Genomic DNA, 14,658 nt, shown 5'->3' with positions numbered 1-14,658 from the left:
ATAGCACTGTCAGTTACTTAAAAAAAATGTGGTGAAATGGGTCAAATTACACTTGAGCCGTGAGCCCTTACTCTGTAAGAAAGAAAAAGAAGACAACAGGAACGCACAAATTATGATAGGTGGTTATTTAATGTTTCCAAAAATAGTCTCTGAAACTGGGATTTGTTTTACAAAAGTATCCATATTATCTGACAGGTAGGTATGGAGTTCTTATGTAAACACAGACTGTCCGACTCAGCAGTGGCACCAGAGAACCGAAAGCTGAACCCTTAGCAGGAGTTGAGACCGGCCGCCACTGAAAAATGTTTCTTTTTTGTTGTTTTTTTTCCTTCTTCTTTCTTTTGCACCTGTCAAATTACTCAGGACAGGTCTCAAAAAGGTCAGTTTAAGAAATTGTTAGCAGAGTAACCAACAGTAGACGCCCAGAGGCATACACAATGATGTCAAGCACAGACCTAAGCAGTAGTAGTATAAATGCAGGAATTAAGCTTTATTCAACAGCAGTGATGACTAAAAGACGTCATGCCGATAAACTGTGTGAACGTCTCAAGACGAGTTTACACTCCTTTCGAAGGCATGGCTCCATGTGTACGACCTAAATTAACTTCTCTAAATGCCACACGATTACACGGACTTGTGCATTCATCGCCCTCGGCCGCTCTGTCAAACTCATTTTATTTTCCCACATCTTTTACTACAGTTATGTGGGGAACAAAAAGGGGGGGAAGCTCAAGACAGCTTGGATGGCGAAATGTTTCTGTGTGAATATGCCCTTGTAGAAAAGATCCTCTTGGATGGTAGAAGTGCAACCGCTGTTGCAAGAAAAAAGGCTGGCTCAAAGACAGGAAAATTTACTGGGGTCTTACATGTGTGTGTGTGCGTGTGTGTTTTAGGAGGAGTGACAGAAATTAGGAGCGGCATCATCCCAAACTGACATCAGTGAGATTCAGAGGTATTCAAAGCGGCTATGCCTCCAAGTGCCTCAAACAGCCGGGACAAAAGGAATTGTGACGCCTGTTCTTTGGGTCATCGGATGTCTGTCACAATTTATTGGAATTCATTCCGCAGCTTCAGTCTCCATCGCCTGTCCTGTTGCATTCTCAACAGTCTTTGAAGCCTAGCACGAAAGAGAAAGAAATGCGTTTGAGCAAACAGGTGGAAAACACGCTTGTGGATTCGTAAAGCAACATCAAACTGTTCTGCAAGTCACCTTCTTTTTCTTCTTTTTCTGGGTCTTGCGGCTGGCTGAGCTCTGAAGCAAAGCCTTAATGGGGAGAAAAGGGCACAGAAATGAGCTCATGATATCCAACACACGGTACTCCCACACACACAGGGACCTAAAAAGACGTTTCAGCTGACAGTATCATTCTTACATGTGGGGGGAGGAGAGGATGCTCTGCCCCCATCCGTCCAACAATCTTACCTTCAGCTCTGGGTCTTCCACCTCATGCTCAGACTTGTAGAGTTCCGGCTCAAAGAGGCTGCTGGTGATTCGCAGGGGTCCGTTAGCCATGAGCAGCACGGTGAACTTGAACTGCGCGACAAACTCACCTGATTGAAGACAGAGTTGAGAGTTAGAGAGGGGCTGCACAGCCACTGGCATGGCGCTTTTAATTGGTTTGTAGTCATTTTTATTCCGTTTGCATAGTTTGTCTCTCCTGACAGCATGGCTGCTACTTATGTAGCCGTTTATGACAATGATGCTACGGGACATTGTTACGTATTTTATGCCTGAATATATTCATTATTGGCCAGAGATAAATAGCCAGAGATGAAGATGAGACAAAGCTTTTTCCCATCTGGGACACTTTGAATGCTTCTGAGACACGCCGACATAAAGTGAATCCTTTCTTTGCCGCCTGAGAGCAATGACAAACCAACAAGCTTCGTAATGTCAGCAGATCTGCATGATAGGCCCCCCCGTAGGACATCCTGCTGTCACGCCAGCACAGGTTGCCATAGAGACTGGGTGCCAGAGCTCAGAAACATACGGTGCTTTAAACATGTATGCTTCACTATCTGAAACTACTGAACTATCGCACTATAAAAGCCCGGTTTCATGTAGGGTTTTCAATGGCCAGTGTTGGCGTTTCAACGCCACTGCTCGCACAAATAGGCTTATTATGCACTCAGTCTGCAGAGGAATTATTCAAAGTAATGATCAACCTAATAAACTTCCCAAAATGATCAAAAACAGGTCCCACAGCAGCCTCACCAGCATGTCCACATTCATCTTTGAGAGATGATAAGCAGAGAGGCACCTGGGGAGTTATTGGCGAATGCAGGCAACCTCAAAACACTGCATTTTCTGCCACGTTTATTGATTATTATTATTATTTATTTATTTTTGTTTATTATTAACATCTGCTCCCATCCTTTGCATTACACTGCTTAAAAAAAAAAAAAAAAAAAAAGTCTGGAAGCTTGGCTGGAACAGATGACACAGTCAACCTAACCTTTTGATAAGGTGGCCAATTGAATAAATGATAAGGAGGAAAATGATGCCAATAGTTATGGCCCCGGAGTGTATGTGGACACTATAAGTTATGTGTGTCAGCGGTCTAGTCTTCAGCTAAGGGACGCACGTCAACTTTGCATTTCCAAACCAAGGAAAGCCGATGCGTTTTCTTGTCTCCGCACCGAAAGAAAAAGAAGAAACACTTGCTACAAGTACCGTCTTTATGCGGGAGCGCGGACTGTCCCAGACTGAAAGACTTCTGGACTGAAATTTTCAGAACTTACTCATCCATTTATAAGAAAAATGTAGAGCCTGATCCTCTGGCAGCCATCTTTGGTGTGGCACCAGGAGAAGCACAACTAACGATAACTCAAGGGAACACCACCATCCCACAAACGCTGGATGGAGGAGGTGATGGCACACCTTAAATTAGAACACCTTAGATATACGCTGCAGGGGAATACAAACAGATTATCTAAGATCTGGCAGCCTTTTATTTCTTATTTTGAACAGGAGCTCCCCCCCTCTTTTTTTAAATTTGTTTTAAAATCCATGTATTTATTTTTATTGTATTATTGTTGTTATTTTCTATTTGTTTATTTATTTTAGAGTGTCTGGGCCACATGGGTGGTGGTATGTTTGATGTTTTGTATGAGGGTGATTTGTCTTGTTGTTATCCATCTATAGTTGAGTCCAGTTATCTTGTTATTAATGGGATGTTTGTTGTTTGAATAGAAAAATCAATAAAAACACTTTGATAATTATGCGGGAGCGCGGTACGTTTTGAAGTCCGATTAGTCTATTATAAACACTGTTCATAAGATCAAAAAGTAGCAGTGAAGCCGTTGTCGACAGTTTCAATCAGCTGGATGCCGGCAGAAAGTTCGACAACCTTACATCCCTGTCGAATTGATCGTTTTTTTCCCCCCATTTCAAGTAAATTGTGACGTCTTCCAACAACCTTCAGAGCAATTTGCTCACGTTTACACAACCCTTCGAGTCTTTTTGTGGCCAACAAAGCCGTTAATTACGTCCCTCCTGATTCCACTCACCCTCCTTCTCTTGCAGCACAGTGAACGGCTGCAACAGCTCGTGTTTGGCACACTCCACCACACCCAGCCTGGCCTTGCCTTCGTCCTCGAACGCTCTAAACACACAAAGGAGAAAAGAGACGCGAAGCGGTTGCACGGTGAGAGGATTGTAACGAGAGTGAAAGAAAGATGAAATATTTGAAAGTGCAAAGAGGGAACCTCAGAGTGAAAGGCATCGTATCGAAGCGTCTCTCCATCTCGCTGAAGAACGTGCGAGAGGTCTTCATCTTCAAGCCGTACACCTTGTTGGGGTCTCGTTTGTAAACGGTGGTCCTCTGACCTCCATCCTTTGCCTAAAAGACAAAATTTAAAAAATAAATTAATATATAAATCACCTCAACTTTACTAAACGTTCCAAAACCAAGCAGGAAAATTGAACTATGCCAAAGTCCTGCTCACCTTTCCCTCTCCGGTGCTGACAAGCACATCCACAGCGTACACCTCATGCACCTCAAACTCAGCCTTCTCGTGGTCCTTTCTATACGTAAAAAGGGACGAGGTCATCCACTGGTTACAAAGAACACGAGAGACAACAGCCGCGTGCGGCGAGAACTCACTTTTGCTGGTCCGTCGGGCTTTGGATGATGGTTTTCTCCCCATCGATCACATGCTGTTTGAGCTGATGGGACAGCATTCCTGTACACGATGAAAGAATAAAGTGAGTCAAAGAAAAAAATAAAATAAGAGGGGACCACGGAGCTGATGGCGCCGAATGTTCGCATAACACTCACCCTCGATTGGGGAGCACTTGAATGACTTTGCGATTTTGTTCCAGGCTTCTGTAACCTGCGTGTTCTGATGGAGGAGACACAGTGAGGAACATTAGATGATGTGTGCGCACGCATCCTATCGGTCCAATCGGTGCCGGAGCTTTACCTGGTTTCCGGGCTTCACGAGCCGGAGCGCAGCTTCTGCACAGAGGTGCGCCGCTTTGATGACGTCGGCTTTCCGCCCCGTCACCGGGTTGTCCTGAAGGGAAACACAGGAGCCAAGTGAAAGGCTGATAAGTACTGCTGGCTGTCAATGGTGCGGATAATCATGTGTGTAGCAACAGTGCAGGTGCTATTTCTTCTAGCGGTGACGACGTACCTTGGTCACACCGACAAGAAAGCTGTGAGCCACATTTGAGATGAAGCCGTCGACATGCACGCCCAGATCACTGCACACATACAGGGCAGTCAACAAGAGGTAACGCTGATAAAACCGAGGAGAAGTGATCTTACGCGCATGAAATTAGCAGCTTACATCTTGACAAGGTCCCCATCCTTCAGTACAACATCAGGGTCACTCTTCAGGGGCGAGTGATGGCACACGCAGTTGTTAACCGACACACAGGTAGGAAAAGCAATGCCTGGGGTGGAAAAACAAAAAAAAAAAGGAGCCGTGAGGAAGTGTCGAGTCGTTGACACCCACGGTGACTCACGAAGAGCAACAAAATCCGTACCTTTTTTCATCTCTTTTTCCCGCTTGAAGATTTTCCCAGTTTCTGCCATGATGAAGGCATCTCCCTTTTCACAGAGGCTGAGCACCGAGACTCCAGCTGCAGCAGCTGCAGCTACCGCCTTCAGAGCCTCTGCAGGACAACAGGAAAACAAACAGACAAAAAACACGATGTAGATGACACGGCACATCGGTAACAAACTGGATTTCAGAGAGACATTATAAGCTCATGACCGATTGATACCTGTGGAAAAATGATTTTTTTTATCAGTTTAAATGTATCCAATAAATCACTTAAAACCATTTCAGAAACAACAACGCTGGTACTTTTTCTTCTAATTAAATTAATCAAACAGGTGCTGGGCTGCCTCAAATGTGGACAGACATTGATGATTTCCTTGATTTCCTCCTTACTTGCTGTTCAAGACACGATTGACAGTGAACAATTGGTTTAGAATAAGCCAATGTTGTGTTTAGGAAGAGATCAATACTGGACATATCAGGTAAGAACAACAAAAACCCCAACTAGCATTACTTTAGGCAGCTTAAATCAAGATAAACAGATCCGCCGTGACAAGCCGCAGACAACAATCATAGCAAGGACACACTATATTGATGTTATTGATGTTATTAAGCAGCACTTATTTCCACCTCCCAGCTGGAGCACATGTAAGGACCTGGGAGGTAAAACAAAAGAAACACTATAAAAAGATTCTGAACCGCAGTCTTTTTTTTTTTTTCTTTAGGAGAGAAATAGTCCATTTAGGATTTGATCATTTCATAGTGCACTCAAACGTTGTGAAGATCGGCTCAAACGTTCACACTGACATACACTGCAAGACGCTACTACTAATGAACATGTTATTAACACTGTGATTAAGGTTACAGATGTGTTGTGTGTTCAAATGTGCGTCCAAAGCCTCACAGGTTGAATTATTGGCCTCACAAATCATTTAACCCACCCCCCCACCCCAAATGCGTTACATCACCTCATCCATAAAAGGTGACGGCTGGTTTAGCAGCCGTGAAAATAATTTCGCTTGAACTTCGCTTGCTTACTTTTTAGCGAAGGGAGTAAAACCCATTCACGTTTGGTGAAAATGAACGCATTCCTGATCTTAAATGAGTTGTCATTTAAGGCAACCAAATCGTCCCTTAAGTTACAGGAAGTTGTAATTTGTCTATATTTGAATTTGATTACATTGAAATCTTGGCCGCACATTCTAAAGCGAACCCCACTCTGTCGCTCAGTTTTCTCTTGTCATTGTTATCTGGTTCTTTAGCAGTTACAGCTAGCTAACGGTTGCTAATCGGTTAGCTCAGCCACATAACTGGATATCAAGCTGCTGGAGCAAGCGTGTCGCCTACATGCCGTGAAACACACACGGGATATCACAGAGGAAACGTGTGGCTAAGTGTTGGTATCATCCACGTTTCTCTCGCATACACCATGGCCCTCTCTCTGATATAATTTAATGCTACTACTGCGGCACATGGCACAGCTGCTGTCTGGATAGCTGACACAGCTAGCTAACACCAGACCGATCTGGATACTTGTAAATTGATCAAACCATCTGGTTAAAGCTGTATGTCGCTCACGGTTTGCAATCTCGGCTCCCATCTTGTACTTGGTGACCACCAAGTCATCGGCGATGGTCTGCTCCTGTGTGTCTTCATCCCCAGACATATTGGCCGTGTGCTGACCGCGAAGTCAAAGTAACTTTTTTTTTTTTCCCCCGGCGGGTGTCAGTCAGTCACAGAATGAACCACGCTGCTCCGCGCTGTGCACCGACTGCACCCGACAACCCACGATCCCGCCCGCTGCCAAAGACCCACTCTGGAGACAAGATAGTTCGCCTTCTGTTTGGTGCGTCACGCCTAGGATTACGGTAGCCCCGAGGTGTCAGACGTACAGCGTGGCGCAGAAAGAACATAGTGACATGCGTCACAGAAAACGCAAGTATTGCAAGAAACGTTACTCTTCAAGAAGCACAAGAACTTTTCAGACATCTCAACACTTTTACGAAATGAAATGATACTTAAATAGAACAATGCCATATTTCATTATGGGAATAAAACAATATTTCTTATTTCGGGAAGGTTGCGGTTGGGCTTTTTATGACGTTTTAATACATTGTGAATTCTGTGGAAGGCACCCGGCCCAGACGGTGTGTCACCTTCCTGCCTGAAGGTCTGCACTGACCAACTGGCCCCCATCTTCACTCGGATCTTCAACAGATCCCTGGAGCTGTGCGAAGTCCCCTCATGCTTCAAACTCTCCACAATAATCCCGGTCCCCAAGAAACCCACCATCACAGGACTGAACGACTACAGGCCTGTTGCCCTCACATCTGTAGTCATGAAGTCCTTCGAGAGACTGGTGTTGGGGTACCTGAAGGACATTACAGACCCCCTGCTGGACCCCCTGCAGTTCGCCTACCGAACGAACAGGTCAGCGGATGATGCCGTTAACATGGGACTGCACTACATCCTGCAACACCTCGACTCTGCAGGGACGTACGCCAGGATCCTGTTTGTCGACTTCAGTTCGGCGTTCAACACCATCGTCCCAGCCATCCTCCGCAACAAACTCACCCAGCTCACTGTGCCCTCCTCCACCTGTCAGTGGATTACAAACTTCCTGACTGACAGGAAGCAGCAGGTGAGGCTGAGGAGCATCACATCCAGCACCCAGACCATCAGCACAGGTGCCCCCCAGGGGTGTGTACTCTCCCCACTGCTCTTCTCCCTTTACACCAACGACTGCACCTCAAGAGACCCGTCTGTTAAACTCCTGAAGTTTGCAGATGACACAACAGTCATCGGCCTCATCCGGGACGGTGATGAGTCTGCATACAGACGGGAGGTTGAACGGCTGGTCTGCTGGTGTGGTCAGAACAATCTGGAGCTGAACACGCTAAAAACAGTGGAGATGACAGTGGACTTTAGGAGAAGCCCCCCCACTCTGCCACCCATCACCATCACCAACAACGCAGTGTCTGCTGTGGAATCCTTCAGGTTTCTGGGCCCCACAATCTCTCAGGACCTGAAGTGGGAGACCAACACAGTCACTACCATCAAAAAGGCCCAGCAGAGGTTGTACTTCCTGCGGCAGCTCAGGAAGCTCAACCTACCTAAGGAGCTGCTGATCCAGTTTTACACCGCCATTGTTCAGTCTGTTCTCTGTTCATCCATCACCGTTTGGTTCGGATCAACCACCAAACAGGAAAAAAACAGACTGCAACGGACAATAAGGTCTGCAGAGAAGATTATTGGTGTCAGCCTGCCCTCCATCCAGGATCTGTACCTGTCCAGAGTCAGGAAACGGGCAGGTTACATCTCTGCAGACCCATCACACCCTGGACACAAACTGTTTAAACTCCTCCCTTCTGCAAGGCGCTACAGAACTCTGTACGCCAAAACAACAAGACACAGGAACAGTTTTTTCCCTCAGGCTGTCTCTGTGTTAAACAGCTAAAACCGGACTTCAGTGTTTCATCCTTGCACCATGCACCAATTTGCACTTCTGATTTAATCTTGTTCTATGTCTATTTTTTTGTCTATTTTTTTGTAATTGTTGCACTAAAGAAAGTGAGGTGTAACCGGAGTCAAATTCCTCGTGTGTGTCCACATACCTGGCAATAAAAAGCGATTCTGATTCTGATTCTGATTCTGATTCTGGAATTTGTTTGTTTTTTCTTAAATATGGTGTAAACAGTAAAAGGGGGAAAAACGAAGGTTGATTTAAACCAAAACAAAACGGAAATACCGAAAAAAAATAGGTCGTTTATTGTTTATCACTGGGGTTCCATAACTCTCAGACGTAATTAACTCAGGACAGGAGCCAGAAAATGTGCCTTTATAGTGTGAAATTGGACGAAAACAGGAAAGCGCTCGAGTCTCCTCTTTTCTCTAAGATCATCTTTGAGCTCCTGCTCATCGTGTGCGCATGCGTCATAGAAAGTTCACGAGCCTCCCGGATGTCGTGTTCCGCTACCCATGACACTGGTGTCACCAAGCGGGTGATGTGCATTTTGCTTGTTTTAAAGGATAAGACCGGTTTTTTGACATTGGGCCCTTGATTTCACATTATAACATGATGTTCTACTCACCCCTGCTTGTTGTTGGTCATTTGGAGCTGTTCCGAAGATATTCGCGAGGCGTCTGGCTGCTCTCTTGAGATAGCTATTCGGCCATGAAACGGTTTCCTATGGGCAAGCTTATACAGGCACAAACTATGCTGTTTATAATTTATTAATTACTGTACACTAGCACTGATAACGTGGAGGTGCGTCGCTTACTTAAAAAAATCCGGGTTACTAATTTTGAATTTTAGCCGAATGAATAAATAGGCAGCAGGTCTGTGGGCTGTCTGTGGCAGTAGCACGACGAGGACGTCAGTAACACCCACTTTACGACAAAAAAAAACAAAATTACAGTAACCCGGATTTTTTTAAGTAAGCGACGCACCTCCACGTTATCAGTGCTAATGTACAGTAATTAATAAATTATAAACAGCATAGTTTGTGCCTGTATAAGCTTGCCCATAGGAAACCGTTTCATGGCCGAATATCTCAAGAGAGCAGCCAGACGCCTCTCGAATATCTTCGGAACAGCTCCAAATGTTCAACAACAAGCAGGGGTGAGTAGAACATCATGTTATAATGTGAAATCAAGGGCCCAATGTCAAAAAACCGGTCTTATCCTTTAAAGGCACAATGTGCGATTTTTATGTCATGAGGTGGCGATATAGAGTAAAATCAACCTCCGTTCAACCCCAGGCAGTAGAAGTAATCGCTGGTCTGGCGCTGGCCCCGGCCCCGCCCCCGCCGGCCCACCCCACTCACTCCTCCTCAGAGCAGGTGCTAGTGGCTTCAGAGAGGCTAACGAGATGGCAGATGCTAGCGGAAAATCCAAAAGAAGTTTGTCTAAAATAATATCAGACAAAAAAAGGGGGCAAGCCCGTGTTAATATAGGGAATGCTTTCATCAGATGGAGGCAACTAATGGAGACCATGGAAATGCGCTTTGACCACAGCCATTATAACTAACAGCCTTGCCACTCTAGCCTAGCAAGCCAGACCCGTACAGCAAAGAGCAAATTCCATTTGCGGTCGCTAGGGGCGTCTAGATTTCTAGGCTATTGCCACTCTCTATTAAGTCCCATTGTACCTAGCCTGATAAACCAGCCTAAATGGATTGGATGTCTAATTTAGTCTGGCTCCGATGAATGGATACAACGGAACATTGTTGATGAGCACAACCCGTTGTCTTTCAAACCGTGTCTGTGCCGCTAGCATTCTGCCAACATGGCGGATAGGGGCGGGGCTCTGTGCTATGACGACAACTCCTCATTCTCAATAGGCCAACGCTCTGACCCTCTGCCCCGCCCGCGTTGATTCAAAACACATCTCTGCGTTGTGATTGGTTTAGTTGCCATCTGCCAGATTCAGGGCAGTATTTTCAAAATGAAAAGTGCTTCGAAGCCAGACCCAACCGCAGGCAAAACATTTTGCCGTCCAGCAGTTGGCGCTGGTTTTCCAGGCTACATTGTACCGGCTTTTTGGCTGCAGTTCCACCAGAATTCCACTGGGGGCTTCGGTGGAGACCAGAATGAATGGGGCCCAATGGAGCTAGATGCTACAAATGGTCAGTTTCACCTAAGTCTCCTCAAGAACGCTCAGATTTGAATGTAGTTTCTGAGAGCTCAACATAGGTTTCAAGTCAAAAATCTACTGAACGAATACATATATCCCTTTGATTTCTTACAGGTTGGCTTCTTGTTGTCCACAACGTGCTAGCATTGTGCTAATGACAGCTGGTCGACCAGCTATGAATGACGTCATATACACTTCAAATCCTTATTTTAAGCAAATGAGTGGCTCTAAAAATCTAAAACTCAGCCATGGGTATTTTCTAAACATCCTCTTTCGAAAACAACATTCGAATTACTAGAGAAAAAATTATATCTTGAGATAAGGGCACGATAGGGCGTATAGCTCCATAGGACTCCATTCATTCTGGTCTCCAAAATTGAGCGCCCCACGTGGAAAGAGGGTGGAACTGCAACCAAAATCGCCTCGTTTTTTTTTTTTTTTATATAAACTTTATTGAAAAATTGGTCATTACAAATTCAAAAAACAGTTAGGTATTCATAGTATTACAATCATATATTGTTAAATTCAAAGAACATTACAATGCCAGGGGTCACAGTGTTCAAAATAATATATAAGCTTTGTTAAGTTAGTCCAGTAAAATATTATATAAAATGCATAGCTCAGTGGTCTTGATGGCTTTTTTGTTTGAAGAATATTGGATTGTTGTAAAGTATTGCTTGAGTTCCTTCTCAAAAATTAAAAATGATGGATTGTGATTAGAGAATTTGGATTTGTGTATGTGGTATTTTGCAAGTAGAGTAAGCAAGATGATGAGGTAATAATGATCTTTGTTGATCGCAGGATAGGAGTGGAACCCAAACAGCACATTCACATATGAAAGAGACACATCAGACAAGACATTCAGGGAAATAAATGTACAAACATCTTGCCAGAAAGCACATGAAACAGGGCAGGACCAGAACAGATGATAAAGATCTTCTTCACATTGGTTGCAGAATGAACAGTCCACAGCAATGTCTTTTTTGTATCTACATAAAAATAATTTACAGGGATAAAATCTATGAATCATTTTAAAAGAAACTTCTTTAATCTTGTTTGTAATCAGAAATTTAAAAGGAAGGCACCAGATTCTTTTCCAGTTCAAGTCTGAAGTAAGGCTATTCCAGTGAGAAACTACATTTGGAACAGAGATTAAGTCTTTTTGAAATAAAGCACGTATATTACAGTTGTTATTACTCTTCTTCGTAGAAAAGCAAATCTGACCAACAGTAGTGACAGCAGGGTCTAATTCCAAAAAAGACAGTTCAGATGTAATGGAGCTTTTAAGTAGCATAATCACACCAGACGGAACAGCGTCAAAAACAATAGCATATTCCTTTGGCGAAATGGGGATACTGTATTTGTTGAGAAATTCAGAGTAAGACATTAAAAAGCCATTAGAGTTGAGAAGCTGCTTGACTAAATAAATACCATGGTCAAACCATTTTTCCAAAAATAAAGATTTTCTTTTGTATAATATATCTCTATTGTTCCAGATATAATATCTGTGAGGTGAGAAATTGTGCTTATAAATTAAAGTCCAAGAAAGAAGCATTTGTTTATGGAAATTAGAAAGCTTTAGAGGAATCTTTTCAATGCTGTAGTTGCACAGTAAAATAAATTTAAGGCCACCAAGTTTAGAAAATAGGAAGTTTGGGATAAAGTTCCATGTTGAGGATGGGTTTTTAAGAAATTGTTTTATCCAATTTATTTTGAAGGTATTATTTAGGGTTGAAAAATCAAGAAAATTCATTCCACCGTGTTCATACGAGTTCCTTAAAACTGACTTCCTAATATAATGAATCCTATTTCTCCATACAAATTTACATAGCATATTATCAACTGCTTCAGCGGTCTGTTTGTTCACATCAAGAGACAGGCCAGCATAAGTCAAACGGGAAATGCCTTCTGCTTTGGATAGCAGGATTCTTCCTCTAATCGACAGGTCTCTTTGGAGCCATGAATTCAGCTTTTTCTGTACCTTACTTATAATGGGGTTGAAATTCAGACAGCATCTAGTATTTTGATTTTTGTTAATTGTTACGCCGAGATAGGTTACAGAATCTTTCACAGGAATGTTAGAGATGGAGGATACATTACAATTTTTGAGAGCTAACAGTTCACATTTACTGATGTTTAAGCAGAGCCCAGAGGCATTAGAAAAAGACTTAATTATGTCAACAGCTACTGAAACTTGAGAAGCATCCTTTAAAAATAAAGTGGTGTCATCAGCCAGCTGACTAATTATGATTTCCTTTTCAGCTATAGTAATGCCTTTGAGGTGGCTGAGTTTAATAAAATCTGAAAGTAGTTGAGTGCAAATTAGGAACAAGTACGGTGAGACCGGGCAGCCTTGTCTAACACCACGCTCTAGGTTAAACCTGGGAGATGTGCCTGCATGTAGTTTAATTGAACAGTTAGCATTATTATACATGGTCTTGATGGCTGCACAGAAGTAAGGACCAAAACCGAATTTTTTTAGGGCTTGAAACATAAATTTATGTTCGATGGTATCAAAAGCTTTCCTAAAATCTAAGAACAAAATTAAGCTGTTATCATTGCAAAGATCAGCATAATCGATAAGGTCTAGTACAAGCCTGATGTTATTAGCTATATGTCTATGTCTCATGAAACCACTTTGTGTTTCATCAATAATGTGATCTAAAACAGATTTCATTCTAATAGCAAAAATTCGAGCTAAAATTTTGTAGTCATTGTTAAGAAGGCAGATCGGTCTCCAATTATCAATCAAGAGAGGATCTTTTTTCGGCTTTGGAATTAGGGTTAAGAGTCCTTGACACAAGGTGGGAGGAAGGGTTTGTTCATCAATGCTCTCTACAAACACACCATGGAGGAAGGGGAACAGCTGCTCTGCAAAAGTAATATAGAATTCAGACGTTAGGCCGTCAACACCAGGGGATTTATTAGGCTTTAAGTGTTTGATTGCAAACAGAACTTCGTTTGGAGTTAAGGGACTATCACAAACATTTTTTTGGTCTTCACCGATTAATTTTAATTCAGTGAAGTGTGCAAAAAAGTTGTCGGCTTCAGTTTCATTATATTGTGACTCATATAGGGATTTATAAAATGTGGCGCAATAATTAGCTATCTTTTTAGGATCATCAGTGATAATATCATTAATACTGAGTTTTTGAATAGAGTTGCTTTTACCACGCGCTCTTTCTAACTGAAAGAAATATGCAGAGTTACGTTCCCCCTCCTCCAACCATTTTCTTCTTGACCTTACAAAGGCTCCTTCTGCTTTCATTCTGTGTATGTCATTTCAAAATCGCCTCGTTGGAAACCGGAAATGCACCGTGAGTGGCGTCACAGATTCTATAATAGTACAGATACGCCACTCACGGTGCATTTCCGGTTTCCAACGAGGCGATTTTGGTTGCAGTTCCACCCTTTTTCCACGTGGGGCGCTCAATTTTGGAGACCAGAATGAATGGAGTCCTATGGAGCTATACGCCCTTTCGTGCCCTTATCTCAAGATATAATTTTTTCTCTAGTAATTCGAATGTTGTTTTCGAAAGAGGATGTTTAGAAAATACCCATGGCTGAGTTTTAGATTTTTAGAGCCACTCATTAGCTTAAAAAAAGGATTTGAAGTGTATATGACGTCATACATAGCTTACGACCGGAGATGCCGCTTTACGGCAACAATCCTGCTTGTTGTTGGTCTCAAAGGCAGCAGCGTTTTCAAGGAAGAGCTGTAGTAAGAGAGAATGTGTGGTAACATCACAGGTTCTTAGGCTGTGGTAACATAAGCGGAAAAAGTCCATCTTAATTCTCTTGTCGCTTGGTATGGAGCCAGCCGTCAAGCGGTGCCTCTGGTCGTAATTCTGGTCGAGCGCTGTCATTAGCACAATGCTAGCGCGTGGTGGACAACAAGAAGCCAACCTGTTAGAAATCAAAGGGATATATGTACTCGTTCAGTAGATTTTTGACTTGAAACCCATGTTGAGCTCTCAGAAACTACATTCAAATCTGAGCGCTCTTGAGGAGAC

The 14,658-nt window shown here is 43.2% G+C and overlaps 1 protein-coding gene across 1 annotated transcript; it reads right to left on the bottom strand.

Moving 5' to 3' along the window:
- Positions 1-110: 110 nt before the first annotated feature.
- Positions 111-6,801, bottom strand: LOC142390901 (proliferation-associated protein 2G4-like). Its single transcript, XM_075476764.1, has 13 exons — positions 6,589-6,801; positions 4,994-5,122; positions 4,795-4,900; positions 4,639-4,708; positions 4,426-4,518; positions 4,281-4,344; positions 4,107-4,185; positions 3,949-4,027; positions 3,709-3,842; positions 3,511-3,605; positions 1,424-1,551; positions 1,211-1,264; positions 111-1,117 (listed from the first exon to the last, which is right to left on the bottom strand). The coding sequence occupies exons 1-13, from the start codon at positions 6,674-6,676 to the stop codon at positions 1,058-1,060; spliced, it is 1,179 nt and encodes a 392-aa protein (XP_075332879.1). The 5' UTR covers positions 6,677-6,801; the 3' UTR covers positions 111-1,057.
- Positions 6,802-14,658: the final 7,857 nt, after the last annotated feature.

This window comes from Odontesthes bonariensis, chromosome 10 (genome assembly GCF_027942865.1).
Source record: "Odontesthes bonariensis isolate fOdoBon6 chromosome 10, fOdoBon6.hap1, whole genome shotgun sequence".
Taxonomy (NCBI): Eukaryota; Metazoa; Chordata; class Actinopteri; order Atheriniformes; family Atherinopsidae; genus Odontesthes; species Odontesthes bonariensis.
This window is presented reverse-complemented; position numbering and strand designations above follow the sequence as displayed.